Raw genomic sequence first — 19204 nt, forward strand, 5'->3', positions numbered from 1 at the left:
GACACTGGGTTCCTTGGTGCACTTCTGTCCAATCGCAGCGTGGAAGACCCCGCGGCAGGCGTGGCCTAGGGCTGTCATCTGGGAGGGCAAGTTGAGGGGTAAAGAGAGGCCTATGTGCAAGGGTCCTGTGCCCTGCAATCACCACTGCACAGCCTTGGCTGAGCCCGGGACACAATCATGTAAAAGGCACCCACTCACCCAATAGACTGCGTACAATGTAATAAGGACCCAATTCCCCCCCCCCCCCCTTCTCTTGGGCCTGGGCTGACCCCCTTTGTTCCCACCGGTCGGCTTCCCTGCTTGCAACTGGCCTACTGAGAAACAGTCAGAATGAGTCATTTCCCCATCTACTGGACAGAGACATTTGGCTCCAGGCAAGAGTAGGCCATGTGCACAAACAGCTTTGTACAAAAAAAAAATGCATTTTATTTTTTACTTTCATCTTTCAAATAAACATATACATTTCTTGACATTGATCACAAAATTACAAGCACATTTGACATTATGTATGATGAATGTAGGCTAATGATTAACGCTCAGTCAGTCCAAAAGGATTAGTCCGAAAGGCGTTTTCGGTTCTGGTCTGATGGCTGGGAGCTAGGAACCATGGAACTGTTGATATCTTCGGTAGCAACAGGCAAAGCAAAAGCAGCACTGGGACAAGCCATGATGACAGCATCCTGGGAGCTGCAGCGTTGAAGGTGAAGTCTGTCCTCACTGACAAGTTAGAGCCCCCTGCAAGTGCACAGAGAAGAACGAATAAATGTTTGTGGAAAATACCGCTCGGTCTAAGCCTTCATTAAGCTGTCAAACAGTGTGCTCAAAAGACAAGATTTACCTAACACAGTAGGCCAATGCATAATTAAACCTCATTTCAGTGGCGCAATGCCAGCCACTCGTAACAGAGGGGAGATTCTTGACATTCTTGAGACAAAGGTACACAAATGAGGACAGGCCTGTCACTGTGTCTACACAAATGAAGACCTGCTTGTGTCTATATTTGCTTTTGGCCTCCTGTTCCCCGAGGGCTGTTGGGCTTCTTCTGACTGTACTGTATACCTCCTCTCCTCTCCTCTCCTCTCCTGTCCTCGCTCTCATTACGGCTCATCAGCCTGTTTGCTTATGGAGCTACTGTTCCTCTGTGCTGCTCTGCATAGTGTAAGCCAGTGTTTCTCAAACTTTTCCTGCCATTCCCCCCTTCAGAGGAAGGGTGTCTATCTCGAGCAAAATGGTTACGAAAATACAAATAAATAGGCTTTCGTAAAGTTTATTAGAGCCTAATATACACACATATGGCCTATGATGTTCTCTAAATATTAGTGCATAAATGAATGAATATATTGTTATTGTAAAGTGAATGTGTTGACTTAATGGCAAAGCAGAAAAGTATTAAAAAAGAAAAACCTTCTGACTTCACGCGCCCCCCGTCCAAATACCTCCGCGCCCCCCCTAGGGGGGCCTCCGCCCCACTTTGAGAAACACTGGTGTAAGCTGCCTCTTGCTCACTGGTCTATGATCTAATGTATGCTAACACCCAAATGACTCATTCTGAAAGGTAAGAAAACAAAACAAAATTTAAAAAGGCCTACAGCCAGTAGGCCTGATCATTTCTCTCTATTTGGTGCAAAGAACTTGATGAACACATTTATGTAGTCCCCATCACACTAATAATCTCCCTTTGTACTGTATTTAGTGTAAAATGGACTAAAGTCTGTTGGGCTTTGGACTGAATACTTCCTGTCACTCACTGACTAGACTATCAAATTGAGTCTTGAAACGTTAGGCCTGTGTGTTTGGCTGTGATCTAATGTTATGTGAAATGATCACTGCACACGCAAATAACTCACTGAATAGTAGAAAAACAAAAAAAGGCCTACAGCCAGTATGAGATGTTAAATATATAGGCCTACAACATGTGCCGTACAAAGCAACTTAATTCCTCTTAAAGACACACAAAACAAATCCATCAGTTGGCCGTGAAATCAATTTCAAATAAATTCCATGTTCATATATTTTGTGGGAACACTAAAAGTTGTTCTAACTCTATAGTGCCACTCTGTAAGAGACAATCCAAGAAAAAAAAAGTATTTCCATGCACAGTATAGCAACCGTGTGCTTACACTCTGCACCTGACCTCTCTACCTGTGTGTAATCTAGCTGTGTACTGTACCCATACGCATGAGGTTCTGTTTGCTTATGTACCTGTCAGGGTTGCCTCGGCAATGGCGCTAACGAGATGGTTCCTGATAACGAGGGTGTAGGTTTCGTCTTGGCGGGCCGCTTCCTGCAGTCGGCTCGTCACTCTGAAGATCCCGGCTGAGTTGTTGAGGAGCTCGGTGCTGGCGTCCAGGGGGTGTCCAGACACATCCTCCCAGGTCACGTTGGGCTTAGGGTACCACCTCGCAGCCTCGGCTGATAGCAGGTTACCTGGCTGCTCCAGTTTGAACGTGGGAGCAGAATATGCTGGAAGTGTCAATGCAGACAAGGAATAGAGTCAGTTTGTATGGTTTGAGTGGTCTTATAAAATGACAATGTCATGAAATACAGTGTGTAAAGCACGTCAATAAACCAGCATTATAGCCCCTTCAAATATGCTGAAATGTGCATACAGAGAAAGAATGAATTATGATTGTTCCGTTTTCAATGTGGTAACAGAATGTGATGGAAGTAATGCACATGCAGAAAAGTAGATTAAGTCATTTTGGATGATAAGGCAAAACTGAGAGCGCTGTATAGATCTAAATGACATAAAAACATCAATAAACCGGCATACAATTCCATGCACTTTCAAACTCATTGAAAGTGCACACAAAGAAAGAAAGGAATCATTCAATATAAAATGAAAAATAGATTTAAAAAAAAGAGTGGATAGAGTGAATAAATAATATGCTGACTTCAACTTCACTCTTCAGTATATCACAAAACCATTCTATACTTTTTCACTTTCATACTAGAAATTTGTATCCAAAGCAACTTACAAAATGGACACAAGCGTGACAAATGCTATAAGGTATTTCAGATACTCATACCAATGATAGGGCACAGTAAAATAATGCATTGGTAGTTCACTTTGGGAGTACTTTGGTACCAAATACACTCTACAATATTAATTTGACTGAGTTAACACTGCATTTTGTGTGATATATAAACACTGTGGAGATGTCAAAGCTGACAGTAGAGCTACAGAAAAAGGTATTTACGTCAAAGGCATGACTTGCATGTTGTGTATACATTTTAGTTATCTCTTTCACTTTTTTGACCCTTCACCCATTGAAACCGATAGTTGCTTTTGGTTTAAAGCACTTCCCTCTGAGAAATTACCTCAATGCCAATGGTGGTCGGAGGACTCACTACTCTAGGCTATGTGCATAGTTTCATATGGTTGTTTTGGCGTGTGAAAATGCCAACTCATCACAGTCCAGATGTTACTTTAGGTCATCAGGCCAGAATGGCCTTATGGTTAAAAGTGCTTAGTCACACTGTTAAGTATGCAACAGTCACATTTCATGACACATGGTCAATCCAAAGACTATTATGTAATGCACTATATGGCAAAACAAGGGTATAGAAAATTCATAGTAGCACAGTCAGGGTCATTATTTACCTGACTTCCGCCACATGTGGAAAGGGAACGCCCCCGCGTGTTGGTGAATGCAGCCATGACGTAAGTCAGGTTAGGTCATTATATCGTTTGTCTAAAATTGTCATCTTAAGGTGCTTCTTCCTGTGTATCTGATAGATTTTGTGCTGCACAAACATTCACATTTCCATTCCGTAATGGTAGCTCAATGTCACATGTTCAAAGAAAACTCCTCTCACAAATACTTGTACTCTTATTTCACATCTCTGATGCTTAGTGCTGATTACATAGACAAGCAGCAATTTGTTCCTTATGATTTAAAGATCACGATTGAACTAACCCTTCACTTGTCAGACAGTTCCACACAAAACCATGCCACATGACATTACCTGCCACCCAGAGATGGATGTTGATGGACCCGTGACCACTAGGGGCACTCACGCTGCACTTGTACACCCCCTCGTCCTGCCGCCTCACCCTCTGCAGGCGCAGAGAGGCGTTCCCGCCACCCAGAAGGTCGGGGAAGATCTGGGCCCTGTCCTTGTAAGCCGGATTCTGGTCCGCCAAGTCGGGAGCTTGGTTCTGGTACCGGTACACCACCGAAGTCAGACCCTCCTTCTCCCAGGTGACGGAGACGCCGGCGGTGCTGCTCTGGGTGCCTGTCTTTGGGGTGAAGCTGCAGTCCAAGATGGCGTCCTGGCCCAGGTTCCCTACCGTGGCTCGCCGAGCAGTCCTCAGGAAGCTCTGGCCACCTGGCAGGAGGGGACAGGTAGGCAGGTGAGGGATACGACATGAGGATGTAACGGGTCAGCCAGGCCCGCCGACAGGGGAGGGGGGCTGGGGCTCAGGGAGATAGGGGGCCCAGAATTGGTTCCCCGTTACATTGCATTTATTTGGTAGGGGGCCCTATCAGATTATTTTGTCCTGGGCCCAGCGAAAGCATTCAGTGGCCCTAGGGTCAGCCATGGTGTAATGGTTAGGGAGATGGGAAGATCATAGGGTTGTTGGTTCGAAGCCCACCTTTCCACTCACTACTGCACTTCATGGCTGAGGTCGCCTTGAGTAAGGTACCTAACCGCACACATTGCTCCAGGGACTGTAACTAATACCCTGTAAATAACTGTAAGTCGCGATGGATAGAAGCATCAGCTGAGCATAACGTCATGTAAAATGTAGGGATAAATTAGGATGAAAGGAGGGTAATGATCAGGACAATAATCATGTCCTGCCACACATACAGTACAATACATGCATACGTTTATAAAACAGACACTTGTAGAGAGTTACTTGTGCACAATCCCTGAACAGTGCTGAACAAAAAGATGACATATTTTTTTTTTAAAAACGTTCGCACACGATTTTTTTCTTCTTTAAGTTATTTTTCCTTCTTTTTATTCATTAATTCATTGGCAATGACGTTTCGACCTCTCGGTCTTCTTCAGATTCATGACAGAGACAGAGAGGTATAAAACAGACAGACACATCCTACATCAGACACATCATACAAATGTAAGTAATACAATACAGAGGTGTTGTCTTGATAACTCACTGACCTGAAAAGGCTATGGCCAGAAGCAGAATGATGAGCCCACTCATCACGCCGATGAGGACAATCATACTGCAAAAAAGTCACAAAAGAATAACAAAAATCTTCCACCACCTGCACTATCATCAATAAAAAATTATGAGGGTTAAACAGAGCCCAAATCCAGAGTAGGCCTACCACATAAACTAGCAGGCCTACCCAGGCCTGCTGATTAAAGGACCACTTCAGTCAATTTCAATATGCTGTTGTATTGCTCATGCTACTATTGACTTGTCAGTACCCGGTGATGCCACATTTTTCGGCTCAGCCCTTTCCGAGATACAAGCTATTCTAATGGGGGCAGCATTTGTTTACATTTTTTTTAAATTAACATAGGCCTACTCCAAATATTTTCCCAAAAGGTACCTCTGTTTGCTAGTTGTCTGCCGGTGTTGTATAACCTTTCGGATGTTTTTAGAAATAAATAAAAAATGTTTTTTTTTAAAATATAAACAGGGTGCTGCCCTCATTACAATGACCACTATCTCGGAAAAGGCTGAAGAAGAAAAAAAAAACCTCAGGTACTGATAAGTCACGGGTAGTGTGAGCATTACAACTGCATGTTGAAATTGACTGAAGTTATCCTTTAAGGCCCTGTACAGAGTCATTATAAACTAGCAGCCGTACCTCCAGAAGATGATGTCCCCAATGGAAGCCATGTTGGGCTGGCCAGCTGGCTCCTCTCCCCCTGCTGCTTGACAACGTCCCTGGCCTTTCCTGATGCCACTAGTGCCACCGCTTCATGTCAAAGATCGATGGCATTGTCAGCTCCTGCATCACAGGCAAGGATCAAACCTGCAAAGTGAAAGTCGGAGTATGGACTCACCTGTAAGCATACCTGTAGTTAACGGATAGGAGGAGCACACGCTCTCTCTCTCTCTCTCTCTCTCTCTCTCTCTCTCTCTCTCTCTCTCTCTCTCTCTCAAACTCAAACACACACACACACACACACACACACACACACACACACACACACACACACACACACACACACACACACACACACACACACACACACACACACACACACACACACACACACCACTCCTTTTGTAAATATTGTCCGTGAGAGGTGTGTGCTGACTGACTCTGCCGATAGCAGGTTTGGGTGGATGGATGGATCGGCCCTGTTGGCTGCTGGTCCGGCCAAACAATCACACAATCTCATGTAGTGGTTTTGTATTTCCAAGTTCCCATATCACCTTTTACTGGCATACAAAATATGTTGCTTTAGGTAAAAGTTTAGGTTTAGGTAAACGAGCCATTTTGATCTTGCCCTACAGGTGATACTGTAAAACTTTTTGTTCTCAGCTCAGTGAACTCCAGTGTGGAACAGGCATAGTTATTTTCTTATACGAGAAAACATGCATTGACCGTATTTGGGTAGATGACAGATAGGCTGCAAAAAACATTTTTTTCACAAAACATTGTTTATGAGGGAAAAAGTATATGTCTACGTAGTGCAGCAATTGATCTTTAAAAAAAATCCAAGTGGTCACAATGTAGGTCTATTAATTGATTATTTATTTACGTTGATAAAGCAATTTGCTGAAAATATGTCCTTTGGTGTGATAGAAAGAAGAAATATATATATTAGGTAATGTAGAAATGGCTTGATGGAGTTTTATGAACATTGTTACACTCTTCATATTTATTGCAATTTTTTAAAGTGTTAATGAAATGAGAAATTACCATTTAAGTATTTTTTTCCCCATTAGAGGTAAGCTTATTAGAAACCTTCGAGGAAATACAGGGATATCTTTCTTTTTAAATTTTCAAAATTGTCCGAATTTATACTAACCTTTCAGGGATGATAATTTGTTCTTCCCTAATGCAATATTCAGTGTTTATCAAAAATATTGTTAAGTTCAAACAAATATTTGAGCATTTAAAAAATGTCACACCGTAGGACATTCATGTCACGCTAAAGGACAGAAATGCAAAACTGAGCCAGAAACAAATGTATCAACATGATTATTTTGTCTTTTGATCATAATGTAATGTTGTAGTCAATATGGACCTACACTTTGCACTTATAAGTCTTTTAGTCATAGCTTATCAGCCCATCTTAACACTTAATGACAATCATGAGGTCATTAAATGTAACCTGCAGAGCTCTTAAGACTCATACTGAAGTGTGACCTTGGCATGACCATCACACCTCACCCTCTTTGTAGGTATGCTATGACTGTCACACCATTGAACCTGTAGTGTGTAGTGGCCAGTGCCTGTTTAGTATCTGAAGCTGGGAAGCACATTTATGCTATATATTGAGCTCTCCGCAGCATACTTTATACATCTATACCGTTACCGTTATATTCTATGGTTTCAAAGCACCATTAATGAAATTTTATATCATTTGACAGTATCTAAAATCAACAGCAAATATTCATCAACAATGCATCAAAGTATACATTCTAATGGCAAATAAAGGAATAAGTAATTTGAATACACAATATGTAGGCTATCTAGTCAAACAACAAAACAAACAAAAAATGTACTACCAGTTGTTTTAAAAGCTATTTCACAGATATCTAGTCCTTTGGTGTGACCTGTTTGTCCTTTGGTGTGATACTCCAAAGTGTCACACCATAGGACTTTTACCATCACACCATAGGACTTTTGAGCTTTTGAGTTAATATAAAGCCATGTCGTTACCAAATGAAATACTATTACACCTTTAGTAAGATGCATTTGCATACATAAACATAAGAAAAAAATATAAAAATATACAGTATTGTCAAAATGTATTTTATGGATGTCACACCAAAGGACTACAAAACTAATACATCTTGTGGTAGCAAAACGTAATTGATTGATTGAAGAACTTTGAGAGAAAAAACTAAAATTCACCCTTGCTATTGGCTTCTTAAGGGTCTGAAGTCACAATTTAAGAACAGCTGGAGCTTCAACAATAGATAATTATCCACAGAATTATCCAAAAATGTGATGTCACACCACAGGATATTGTTTTCTGTGACAAAGTTTCATAAGTCCATATGGTCTCAGAAAAATTGAAAAAAAATTAAACATTGCCACTTTCCAAAATAGACACCTTGAAAAACATGCCAGGATTGTTTAGAGAAATGACTGAGCTTTGATTATTTATTTAAAAATTTTATAGCATTTAGAACCAGGCTTGTGACCGTCACACCATAGGACAAATGTGGCATTTGACTCAAAATTAAGTATACTTATTTAAACTCTGGTTTTATTACACATTACGTTTTCACAACATGGACACTAGTTTGATCATTTAAAACATTGACAATTTCGAAAGCATGAATTTACTTAATTTTAAGAGCCTGTGACAGCAAAATGTTCACGTCACGTCATCCACCCATTTACACTTTGCAGCCTGTTAAATGTAAAAATTAAGTTGCAGTGAAAGCCTCTAGTTGAATTAAGCCCAGAGTTGAGTTAATTTACCAACTATCAGGAGGGGCAACTTAGATTTTTACGTTCAACTGGCTGCAATGTTTACAGTGAAGAGCAGGCCTTGCTAAAAGACACTGGGGCCATGGATGAAGGTACACTGGAAGGTGTTGGTTGGTTCTACTACCCAATCTTTTTTCTTCTTACTCATGATGTCAAGTGCCATGTTAGTAGACTTCATTTACATGGGCAGTGTAATGCACTGAACAATTTTACAGCAGAGTGAAAGGAAAAGTATGGGTGTGAAAGTTACCCAAAGCCCCCGTTTCTGGAAGGCACTACCATTTCTTTTAACATCACATCATCCTGCCCATACGACCAGGGGGCTCACATGATTTTGGTTTGACCATTACAGTTTGTGATGAGCTGGTGAGAATCAACCAACGTTCAAGTTCACCCATTTTTCAGCAATATATTGAGCAGAGCCTGCTTTTGAGGAAACAGAGGGCAGACTGTGGTGGAAGCCCGGCAACAGTCAAATCAAAAGTACCAAATTTCCAAAGGGGAACTGTGACACCTTCTGATGTAGTATAAAGTGAGTTGGAACAGATGAAGACTTCACAGCTTTACCAAGCGGGGCAGACTACATCACCTTCGTTTTTGTTTGTTTGTTTGGAGTTCACTTCTTTTGCACAGACAGCAGCATATCAGTTTAATCGGCATAATGCCTCACTTAGGCCACGATGTCCCTCAGACAATGGTCAGTTTGCTGACCCAAGTCGTGAATGCGTTTGTGCTCCTGGTGATGTTCTTCATCTTCAGATATATCTTTGAGCTAGAGTTCACATGCTCTTGTACTCTGGGGGGCATACATACGTTAGGCAAGATGTACTTGGCTGTTCCACTGTGTATAGTGTATCTACTGCTGTTCGCGATCAACAAAAAGTACCAGAGGCTCTTCTGTTCCAAGGCGGGGAGGCTCAATGGTTGCTGCAGCTGGTTCACTCAGCAAGTGGTCCATCTTTTTTCCCTTGGCCTAATCTGGAATGCTGCGGTATTCATAGATGGAGACTGGTTTGTGTGCTACCAGGGCAACAATAATGAAACATTTGTGACGGTTTCTTGCAAGGGAAAGGAAGATCTGACATACCAGGAAAAAATGTTCATCATTTATTCAAAAAATCACTCTATTGTAAGTACTGACTACTTTTATTTTCTTCATGTGATAAAAGGAAGTTTGTGAGTGTATTGTATTTTATACCTGTTCTTTTTCTCCTAATGACCAAATGATTCATTGAAAACTGATTCATTGGCTATGAGTATATGGCAGGTTGGGTATGCACTTAACTCGACCTCATCTAAGAATATAATCCATCATGTACACACTGATTGTGTGCAAAGTGTCCCTTACTTTGACAAAGTACTTTAATTTAAACTACTGACTGTTCACAAAGCAGATGCAAAATTTTATTTAAAATAAAAACATTTAATTTTATTTGCAATGGAACAAATGTGTCATCAACTGCCTCTACATTAAACAATGTTCTCCACTGTTCCCCTGCAGAAGATAGGCTTGTCTTTGACCATCGCAGGTGCCTTTGTATGGGCTGCATGGTCATGCCTTTTGAATAAGTGTACATGCCATGCACCATACTACCAAAGCCTTTATGAAGATCAGCTCTCCATAGAAATCAACAAGAGCTTGAAAGATGCACTGATTGAGGTCGCTAAAGAGAAATCCAAGGCAATCATCCAACAACCCATAAAAATGATTAGAGAAAAAGAAAGACAATCCAACACCATGGAGGCCGCTACTGAGAATACTAGCAGTCATGATGCAACAATGGGGACTCAGGATCTCTGGAGTTCCATCTCTGATCTGTGGTTCCACGAATCAAGGAGGGATGAGTCGCACGAGATGACGTTGTTCCAGGCGCACTTGCAGAAAGAGAAGGACGTGGCCTTAGCACAGGGCCTTCAGGCCGTGGCTGAGGAAAAAGCCTTCGTCACAAACCAAACGCGAATTGAGGAGTTTGTCTGCAACCTGGCCCGAGGCATGATGAGCAGACCTGAGACAACGACTATGACAGGAGAATCAGGCAGTCAGGAGCCAGACAGGATTCCTTCCTGGATTAGGGTTACCTGAAACTGTCTAAGTGAGTGGTGGGAGGGGTCATCTGATGATCCATGATCTATTTTGGTGAAATGTTGCAGTGTATTTTCTGTATGTATACACTAAATCAGGTTCTCAAACTTTTTGGGGGAACAGGGGACCCCTAATGGCTGTGACTAGGTCAACACAGGGTGTTTTTTGACAATGTTATGAAAGCAAAAACATCATTTCAGTATTCATTTGTCATACAAAGCAGGCCAATATAGAAGGTTGTAGGCTACATCATGGGAAACCAATGTGGTTTAATCAGAATTAAATACTGTTACAAATGGTATGGCAAGACTTCACAATAAAGGTACATTTTGAAGCTTTATTAACACTTAGTAAATAATGAACTCATTTTTACAGATGTTTGTAAATGAGCACTGAACATTCTCAGCAGATACAGCAGTCCTGGAATTTTGGTCTCTGAGGAGGGAAAGAGAATGAAACCACAGGTTGAGAAAGCTTTTAACGGTGCTGTTATTATGTAGCAACTCACTCACAAAATAGCATGGTCACACTAGGCTACATGTTAAGTCTTGATGCACTAAATAAACTTTTAGCTTGATAGAATCATCACATGACCTTTTATGGATATTAGATAACTCATTGCAATTAATACATAACACGGACTACTATATTTATTATTAGCCAGGCACGTGCACTCCAATACGGCAGGGGAGGCTGTGCCTCACCTGTCTCTTCTAGACTTCATGAGAATGATGAGATGCAGTAAATGTGAATAATAGTAACAATAATAACTACTGTTTTCGAGCATATTTACCATAACTACCATTTGTGCAGTATTTAAACAGTTTCAATCATTTTCAATCATTTTTGTGGCCAAAACCGCACTATTTTCCCACCTCCTGCTCCGAATACACTGAATTTGGGCCAACTCCCGAGTTGGCCTCACCGCAGATTGCGCAATCCCTCAGTAACAAGCTTCAGCGCATGCGCCATTTTGCTCGTTCTGTGTATGCAATTCGTAATATTGTATTAAACGTTTTTATACAGTTAATAGAAATATGTATGGTGTGCCCTCATTTTCCTGATATTTGTTTTCACTATTTTCTACGTGTGATTATCATTTCTTTACTCTGCGCGCTTTGGCATAACCCCATTGAAAAATAGAGTAGTGCGGCGAGCAACACATTGGCCTCAACCTCATTCTGCCGTTGAGTCTAGCTTTGTCAGTGACGTCATAGCGCCACTATACAAGTTCAATACAGTCAGTCATTAGTGTTGGCTAGCTTGTTCACGTTGACTGCTACCATGGAAGTGGATTTCATAACGAAAACTAAGATCATTCTCAAAGTTGGATTTCCAAGGGAAACAAGACGTGATAAAGAATGGACGACCGACACCAGAGCTAAGGAAATTGATTCAGGAGATTGGACAGAATATTATTTGATTATTTCACAGTGAGTGGAACAACCGAAAAGACTGGCTATGTGGAATGGGAGGCAACAAGCAAAACAACGTTAGCAGTTTGCTAGCTGGGTTAGATATGTCAAACCGTGAGAATATTTATTGCGAGAAGCCCTGTAATCAAGACAGCATTTCAAGGTAAGGAAATTTGATTATTACATTTGCCCGCCGTGGCGTTGACTTGGGTCTAAGTTTTATTTGATTTTGTCAAGATGAAGGAAGAGTTGTTTGAAAAATAGTTCGGTTGCATTGGTTTTACAGTAGCTATGTTTCACATATGCATTTCAGGCGTAATCTTAACCTGCAACTAGTGAGAATGTTTTGAATGACATAGCAATGGCTACATGTCTCAAAGAATAATTCATCACGAGTGATTTTGGCAACAGAACGAACTAATAGCTAGGGGTTGTTGTGGGTTCCTGGATTTTGGTTTGGTTTGCGGCTGTGTGTTCACTTTGCCAGTCCCAGTATGCCCAAGTGATAACGCTGCTTGCTATCCTAACGAGGCAGTTTAAAATGATAGTTCTAATAAGCTTAATCAAACGCTGTATAATACACGCTTTGAGGTTCGGCTCGTCTGACATTCTTTGAAATGTCCATCCTCAAGATGAACGACTGTGGAATATTTCAGCGTCATTATTGTTTAGCCTATTTAGGTTGAGTTTGGGTCCGCAGTGGTATGATGTGGATGAGGGGGATAGTTGACGGTTCTCAGGAGGAGTGTCCTCAAATGACGCACCATGTCGTGCCTATTTTCTGTCTACTCTAGTCTTTTCTACCGGAGGTGGTAGCTGTCCATGATCACGGCCACGTCTGGCTTCATTATCTATTTCACAGGCTACCAGAAGGATCATCCCGGTGGGGTGATATTCTGTTGTTGAATGCATAATGTGAATTGTTGCTGTGTGTAAGCGGTAGCCTATTACAACGCAAGCATCGGATCTGTATTTTCGAGTGGTGGAGTGAAAGGAACGCTGATAAGCAGACCTCAAAATTCACCATAAGAGCATTTTTGTCCAAAATGTTCGTGTGGCTTGGGGTTATCAGCGTCCCCTCTTTCAAAGACCAGAAAACACTGAGAATGGCCTTGTATCTTGACGGCCTATAAAAATACAGTATAATCCTGGACACATATCGCGTCTGATCTGAATGTGGTGTCCACCTTTCTAACAGACATATTGGTGTAGGGAGGAGGAGTAGGCCTAGCAGGCCTAGTAGCGCAGCCTGTGCAGTAGGTAGCCTAGGTAGAACTAAACGTGACTCTGCCGCCAGTTATATGGTGAACTTGACTCAAACTTGTTAAATGGCACTGCCCCCACCGTTGTTTACCTACGCCCCCTGCGCCAACGCCGAGTCTGGACCACTGAATCCTGTGTGTGTGTGTGTGTGTGTGTGTGTGTGTGTGTGTGTGTGTGTGTGTGTGTGTGTGTGTGTGTGTGTGTGTGTGTGTGTGCACGAGAATCCAGTTCGTATCACAAAAGCCATCACACCGGTTTGTTCGCCGTGGTGCTCAGCGGTCTATATGACACCATGTTTTGAATCCTGTGTGTCTTGAGCATCCGCCGTGATGCTCAGTCCACATTGCTGCTGCAGTGTGGAATGTGAGACCACTGTTTGAATCCTGTGTGTGTTTGTGTGTGAGAGCAGTGGGCTGTGAAGGAGCTTACGCTCTCCACTACTCTCCCCTCCCCTCCCCTCTTCCTCTCCTCTCCTCTCCTCTCCTCTCTCCTTTCCTCTCCTCTCCTTCCTCTCCTTCCTCTCCTCTCCCCTCTCTTCTCTTCTCTCCTTTCCTCTCCCCCTCTCCTCTCTTTTCCCATCTCCTCTCCTGTCCTCTCTTTTCCCATCTACTCTCCTCTTCTCTCTTCTCCTCTCCCTCTCCTCTCCTCTCCTTGAGCTCCTCTCCACTCCTCCTCCTTTCTCCTCTCATCTCCTCTCCTCTCTCTTCTCCTCCCCTCTCCTCCTCTCTCCCCTTCTCTCCTCCTCTCCTCTCCCCTCCCCTTCTCTCCTCTCCTCTCCTCTTCTCTCCTCTCCTCTCCACTACTCTCCTCTCCTCTGCTCTGCTCTGCTGTCCACATTGGTGCTGTGTAGTTTATGTGAGACCACTGTTTGAATCCTGTGTGTGTGTGTGTGTGTGTGTGTGTGTGTGTGTGTGTGTGTGTGTGTGTGTGTGTGTGTGTGTGTGTGTGTGTGTGTGAGAGAGAGATCTAATAGCATTTTCTCTGCGGAAATGCAGTAAGCTTATGTCAAAATATGTAGGCCTACCTTATGTTAAGAAAGCTGCTATGACATATGGAACTTGTCGGTAGGCCTATTTGGCAATTATTTATTTGAAAATCTGATATTGAAAAAGTTGCCTCACCAGCCATAAATCCCAGCGCACGTCACTGTTATTAGCTTATGTGTGTGTATGACGGTATATGTGTGCGCATGCGTGTGTTTGTGTGCTACAAAATGACAATTCAATATTTTCACTGAGCAGAACTACTGAGCAGACTAATATCGCCATCTTGTGATCACATGATGTCCCTACAGCTTCAACATTTTAAAGGAGTATCAACTTAGCCTACAAGTTACAACCACATACAATACAGTACAAGCTGGCAGGAGAACTACATCAAACATTGTAGTGTTTGCTGGTGTTTCTGATAACCACTGGATATATCTTAATAATGTGATACATATGGTGACACTGTGACACAGTACATGTTTGATTTGTTGGATATGTATTGTTCTTGCTCTTGATAGACCCCCAGCCAATACACACACACACACACACACACACACACACACACACACACACACACACACACACACACACACACACACACACACACACGGTGGCATACATACATACATACATACATACATACATACATACATACATAGGCTACATACAAACGCACGCACGCACGCACGCACACACACACACACACACACACACACACACACACATACACACACAATAAAACTGTGGCATGCAGTTGTGTTTTAATAACTTTGCTTTATTTCATTTTGTTCATTTGAATAAATATATGTGTTACACAAATATGTCTGTTTGTCATACATAAGCTTAACCGTAAGATTTACACACAATTAAGGGACATGGGTGTAATTTATAATATGGACAGTAGGAACAAAATATCTTTGTTTTTTTAACAATCAATTCTCCACAATCACACAGATCATTTTCATATTGCCATGTTTAGGAATTTTTCATAAACTGTTTTGTCCACACCAATGTGACACTATAGCTGCTCAATATGAACGGGGGGCAGCCATCCTCACCAGCTGTGTGATACAGTAGGCCTACATTCAGGTCTGACAGAAGACTGTGTGAGGCTAACCTGACTTGTGTCATATGGCTGCGTTTCGCCAAACTACACACGAGGGTGTTCTCACGAAACCATGGAGACGGAGGCGAAACATACCAGGTGGCCAGAGTCAGGTTAGTGTAAGGCAGGTTAGAGCCTAGAAAACAAGAGGGGGGGATTTCTCACGCCATTAATTTGAGATACTGCATGGATAGCAGTGGACTGAGGTTACCCATTAGAAAATAAATATAAAAAAACCACAAAAAAAACAAACATGGCAATGCAAATCTTATATGGGGGAAAAAGAGAAAAGAGCCACTTTCCTAATATGTGGCATATATGTAAGCAGTCATGTACATTCCACGTTACTGTTCATGTAACTGTACTGAGTGTTACTCTCTTTGCTCAGGTTTTTTTTCACTGCAATTTTGGCAAAACAAAAGCCAATAGCTGATCAAACTACGATTTACCCCTTATTGCTCTTTGACACTATTTGAAACTGAACAATTTAAGACTGTCTCCTCCTGTTCACACCTCTTCCTGTATCAAGTTCTTTATTGGAACACTGAAGGGTATTTGAGTGGCATTGTCAGTGATGACCAGGGAACAACAAGATCCCATTCGTCAAACTCATCAAAAACAGTGAAGGAGGACCTCTTGCTATCCACCTTATTACCTCGCCCACTAACCCCAACAATGTCACCGTTCTTCGCACTACCACAGCATTTCCGGTCTGTTATTTCATGTCAGGCTGCCCAAAGCCCTTCCAAATGATTTAGCACTAGCAACTTCTACCAAAATAATTCCGCCACTCTCCCGTAACCATAGATAATAAGGTGAATAACTTTCCAAACTTGGGACTAACTGCCCCCTCATCCCCACCCTCCAACAAACACTAACTTTGTCTTAAAGGTCAGCTGGAATGAAGAGAGGGGTCATGACTTAACAGTTCCTCAGTAGGCCTACTGGTCAAAGAGGACGGCCATTGTGGTGAGGTCAGCTTCACTGCATGTCAGATGGTGCAAATCATTTCCCCATACTCGTTACCTTTGTCCACTGACCTCACGCCTCGTTGTCGACTTTGGTAAATTCAGTCTTATATTAGACATTCATTTAAGATTCTAAATAATTTACAAATGTAATCCATCTGAAAAACAACCCTTGTTGTTAAAATAATGTCCTCATCTGCCACAAGGCTATCTTTGCCAGATGTATCACATTTGTATTTTCAATATAAAACTGACTCTACCCAATGTAAACATACTTCAACTGTATGCCTATGCATGAGACAAATACACATCCTTGTATCGATTTGGTGAATGCTGGAAGACACATAGACTCCCAAAAACTACTGTACATTACAGAATGACAGAACAAACAGTTCACCCATATGACAAAAATATAATATATACTATATGCCTGAATAAACTACTGAATAGTATACCACATATTGACTATTACAAATAGGCCTACTATAATGTTTTGGACCCTTACAATACGTAGTAATTCTACTACAGAACACTGTAGTTCTAACACCATGGAAAGGTTCAAAACAGTAGTATGCATACTTTAGCAAAACATGTGGCATTCCACCTGTAGTTTATAATAGAACACTATAGTTTACGCCATTACAGAATTGACATTATTATGTATCACAATAGGACGTCATCATAAAAGCTCCCATCTACCCATTTGGTTTTAATCATTGCACATAAACAGCTTCCACAAGTTTACAAAACAATATAAAAATACTCATCCAATACTAAACACTAACCACACTCCAAGAGGCATATAAATGCTGTAAGTATGCATACAAAGTATATGAAGTACACATACAGTACAGTAGCCTACAGTATATATACTGCATATGAAAACAACAAAAGCAAACATGAAGACTTCTTGTAAGGTACTGTACGTAAATATACATCTGCTGGTTATAGGCTACTACACTGAGTAAGATAGTGCACAAAGCTCCTGTCTTGTCTGATCATGGTGATAAATTGGGAATTTTCACCCAAAGTGTCTTGTGCTTCAGCTCCCATGAGACAACGAGACATGTAGGTTTTTTTTCTCTATTTTTCTCCTCATACACCACAGCAGCATGTCTGGAGTATTACGGATATCAAAGCTTCCTTTGTACTCAAGTGGAAGTTCATCCACCCATCACCCCCGCCCACGCATTCCTAGTTACCAACCGTCGAGAGAGAGAGAGAGAGAGAGAGAGAGAGAGAGAGAGAGAGAGAGAGAGAGAGAGAGAGAGAGAGAGAGAGAGAGAGAGAGAGAGAATTGATCACAACATTGTGTGATAGACTACATCACCTGACTAATGGTCTAAGCCCTGTTCTAGTGGTAGCTCAGGTGTCTCAGAGAGAAAATGATTATGTCAGGGCCTAAGAATGACCCTTTACCGTTATGTGCGTATATGAGTTTGTGTTTTTTTGTTCATAATGTACTTTTTAAAAAGCTTTCTCCATACACATTCAATCAATTGTTTGCAACATTCAGTACTGTCAAAAATACTGAAAGAAAAAGGAGCACATACTGTATATATAGAGAGGTTGGGAGGGCGGGAGAAAGAAAGAGAGAGAGAGAGAGAGAGAGAGAGAGAGAGAGAGAGAGAGAGAGAGAGAGAGAGAGAGAGAGAAAGAGAGATAGAAAGAGAAAGTGTGTGTGTGTGTGTTCTCTATATCACACCTACATATGTACTGTAAGCACCACATTCGCACTGACATGACATCACACGACTCCAACAAAAATACTTTGAATATAAAGCCGGGCCTTGCTTGAGATTCTATGGTAGAACAAAATACCACATTAAAAAGCACATTGCCCCCTGGTGGATAGGAGATTTACAGCAGGCCATCTGGGATGTTCTCGTCCGACTGATTACTGCACAAACACACCAAAAAAGACAAAAGCTACAACGCCTCGAAAGACTATTTCAGAGAACGACACAAGCGACAAAAGCATCAGCGCTCATTAATAGCATAATATTCGCTTAAGTTCAACTTCAAGCTATTGCTCAAATCCCTCCTTGTCGGCAAAATCGCTTTTGTGTCTTTTGTTGCCAGCTCATCTATATAAAGTTAATCACTTCTGGCCCTGCTGCCGCTCTTGTCGCCTTTTGTGTGTTCTTGCGGTTAGTAGCCACATTAAAGCTACATTCACACACATTGCTACTAGTCGCTTGCTTCTCACCACTTGCTCACAGAACGTTCGCTAACGTTCCCACGGCTTTAACCATAACTGTAAAAGCGAGAAGTAAACTGTCAATAATCCGCTTACTTGCATCGCTCAAAGTTCAACTATTTTTTATCTCGGAATCCGCCCTCATCGTGTCGCTTGTACTCTCCTCGCCTGTCCTGACCTCGCGTCACTGGAACACATAAACATTCTATTGACTTTTCTCTCTGAGCAAGTAACTAGTAGTGACGTGTGTGAACGTAGCTTAAGCTACATTGCCCCCTGGTGAACTGGAGAGTCACTACAGCAGGCCGTCCAGGTTGTGCTCGTCGGGCTCCTTGGGGTCCTTGGTCTGGGGGTTGTACTTATCGTGGTGGTCCTGCAGGATCGTCACCACGTCGAGGTGGCCGAAATGCACCGCCTCGTCCATAGGAGTGTTTCCCCACCTGAGGAGAAGGCACCAGAGAAGAAGAAGAAGAATAGTCAATGGGTTGGTACACAGCAGTTTGTGTGTGTGTGTGTGTGTGTGTGTGTGTGTGTGTGTGTGTGTGTGTGTGTGTGTGTGCATATATACTGCATGTGTC

At 42.0% G+C, this 19204-nt stretch overlaps 2 protein-coding genes across 6 annotated transcripts in view; both read right to left on the reverse strand.

Annotated features, from left to right (window-relative positions):
- Positions 1 to 430: 430 nt before the first annotated feature.
- On the reverse strand, positions 431 to 5958 carry vtcn1 (V-set domain containing T cell activation inhibitor 1). 2 transcript variants are annotated; one of them, XM_063214577.1, is made up of 5 exons: positions 5793 to 5958; positions 5134 to 5198; positions 3970 to 4332; positions 2203 to 2463; positions 431 to 735 (listed from the first exon to the last, which is right to left on the reverse strand). In XM_063214577.1, exons 1-5 carry the CDS (start codon positions 5822 to 5824, stop codon positions 530 to 532), a joined length of 927 nt encoding a protein of 308 aa, XP_063070647.1. In that variant the 5' UTR covers positions 5825 to 5958; the 3' UTR covers positions 431 to 529. The 2 variants fall into 2 exon arrangements, with proteins under 2 accessions (XP_063070647.1, XP_063070648.1); XM_063214578.1 differs by lacking the exons at positions 5134 to 5198; positions 5793 to 5958 and adding an exon at positions 4601 to 4641.
- A 9152-nt stretch (positions 5959 to 15110) lies between these two features.
- Positions 15111 to 19204, reverse strand: part of LOC134461029 (glutaminase kidney isoform, mitochondrial-like) — a 78216-nt gene continuing 74122 nt past the window's right edge. For all 4 annotated transcript variants that reach the window (XM_063213755.1, XM_063213756.1, XM_063213757.1 and 1 more), the window contains exon 18: positions 15111 to 19066. In XM_063213755.1, the coding sequence (XP_063069825.1) occupies positions 18922 to 19066 (145 nt within the window). In that variant the 3' untranslated portion in view covers positions 15111 to 18921. The remainder of the gene's footprint in view (positions 19067 to 19204) is intronic.

Source organism: Engraulis encrasicolus, chromosome 13 (genome assembly GCF_034702125.1).
Source record: "Engraulis encrasicolus isolate BLACKSEA-1 chromosome 13, IST_EnEncr_1.0, whole genome shotgun sequence".
Taxonomy (NCBI): Eukaryota; Metazoa; Chordata; class Actinopteri; order Clupeiformes; family Engraulidae; genus Engraulis; species Engraulis encrasicolus.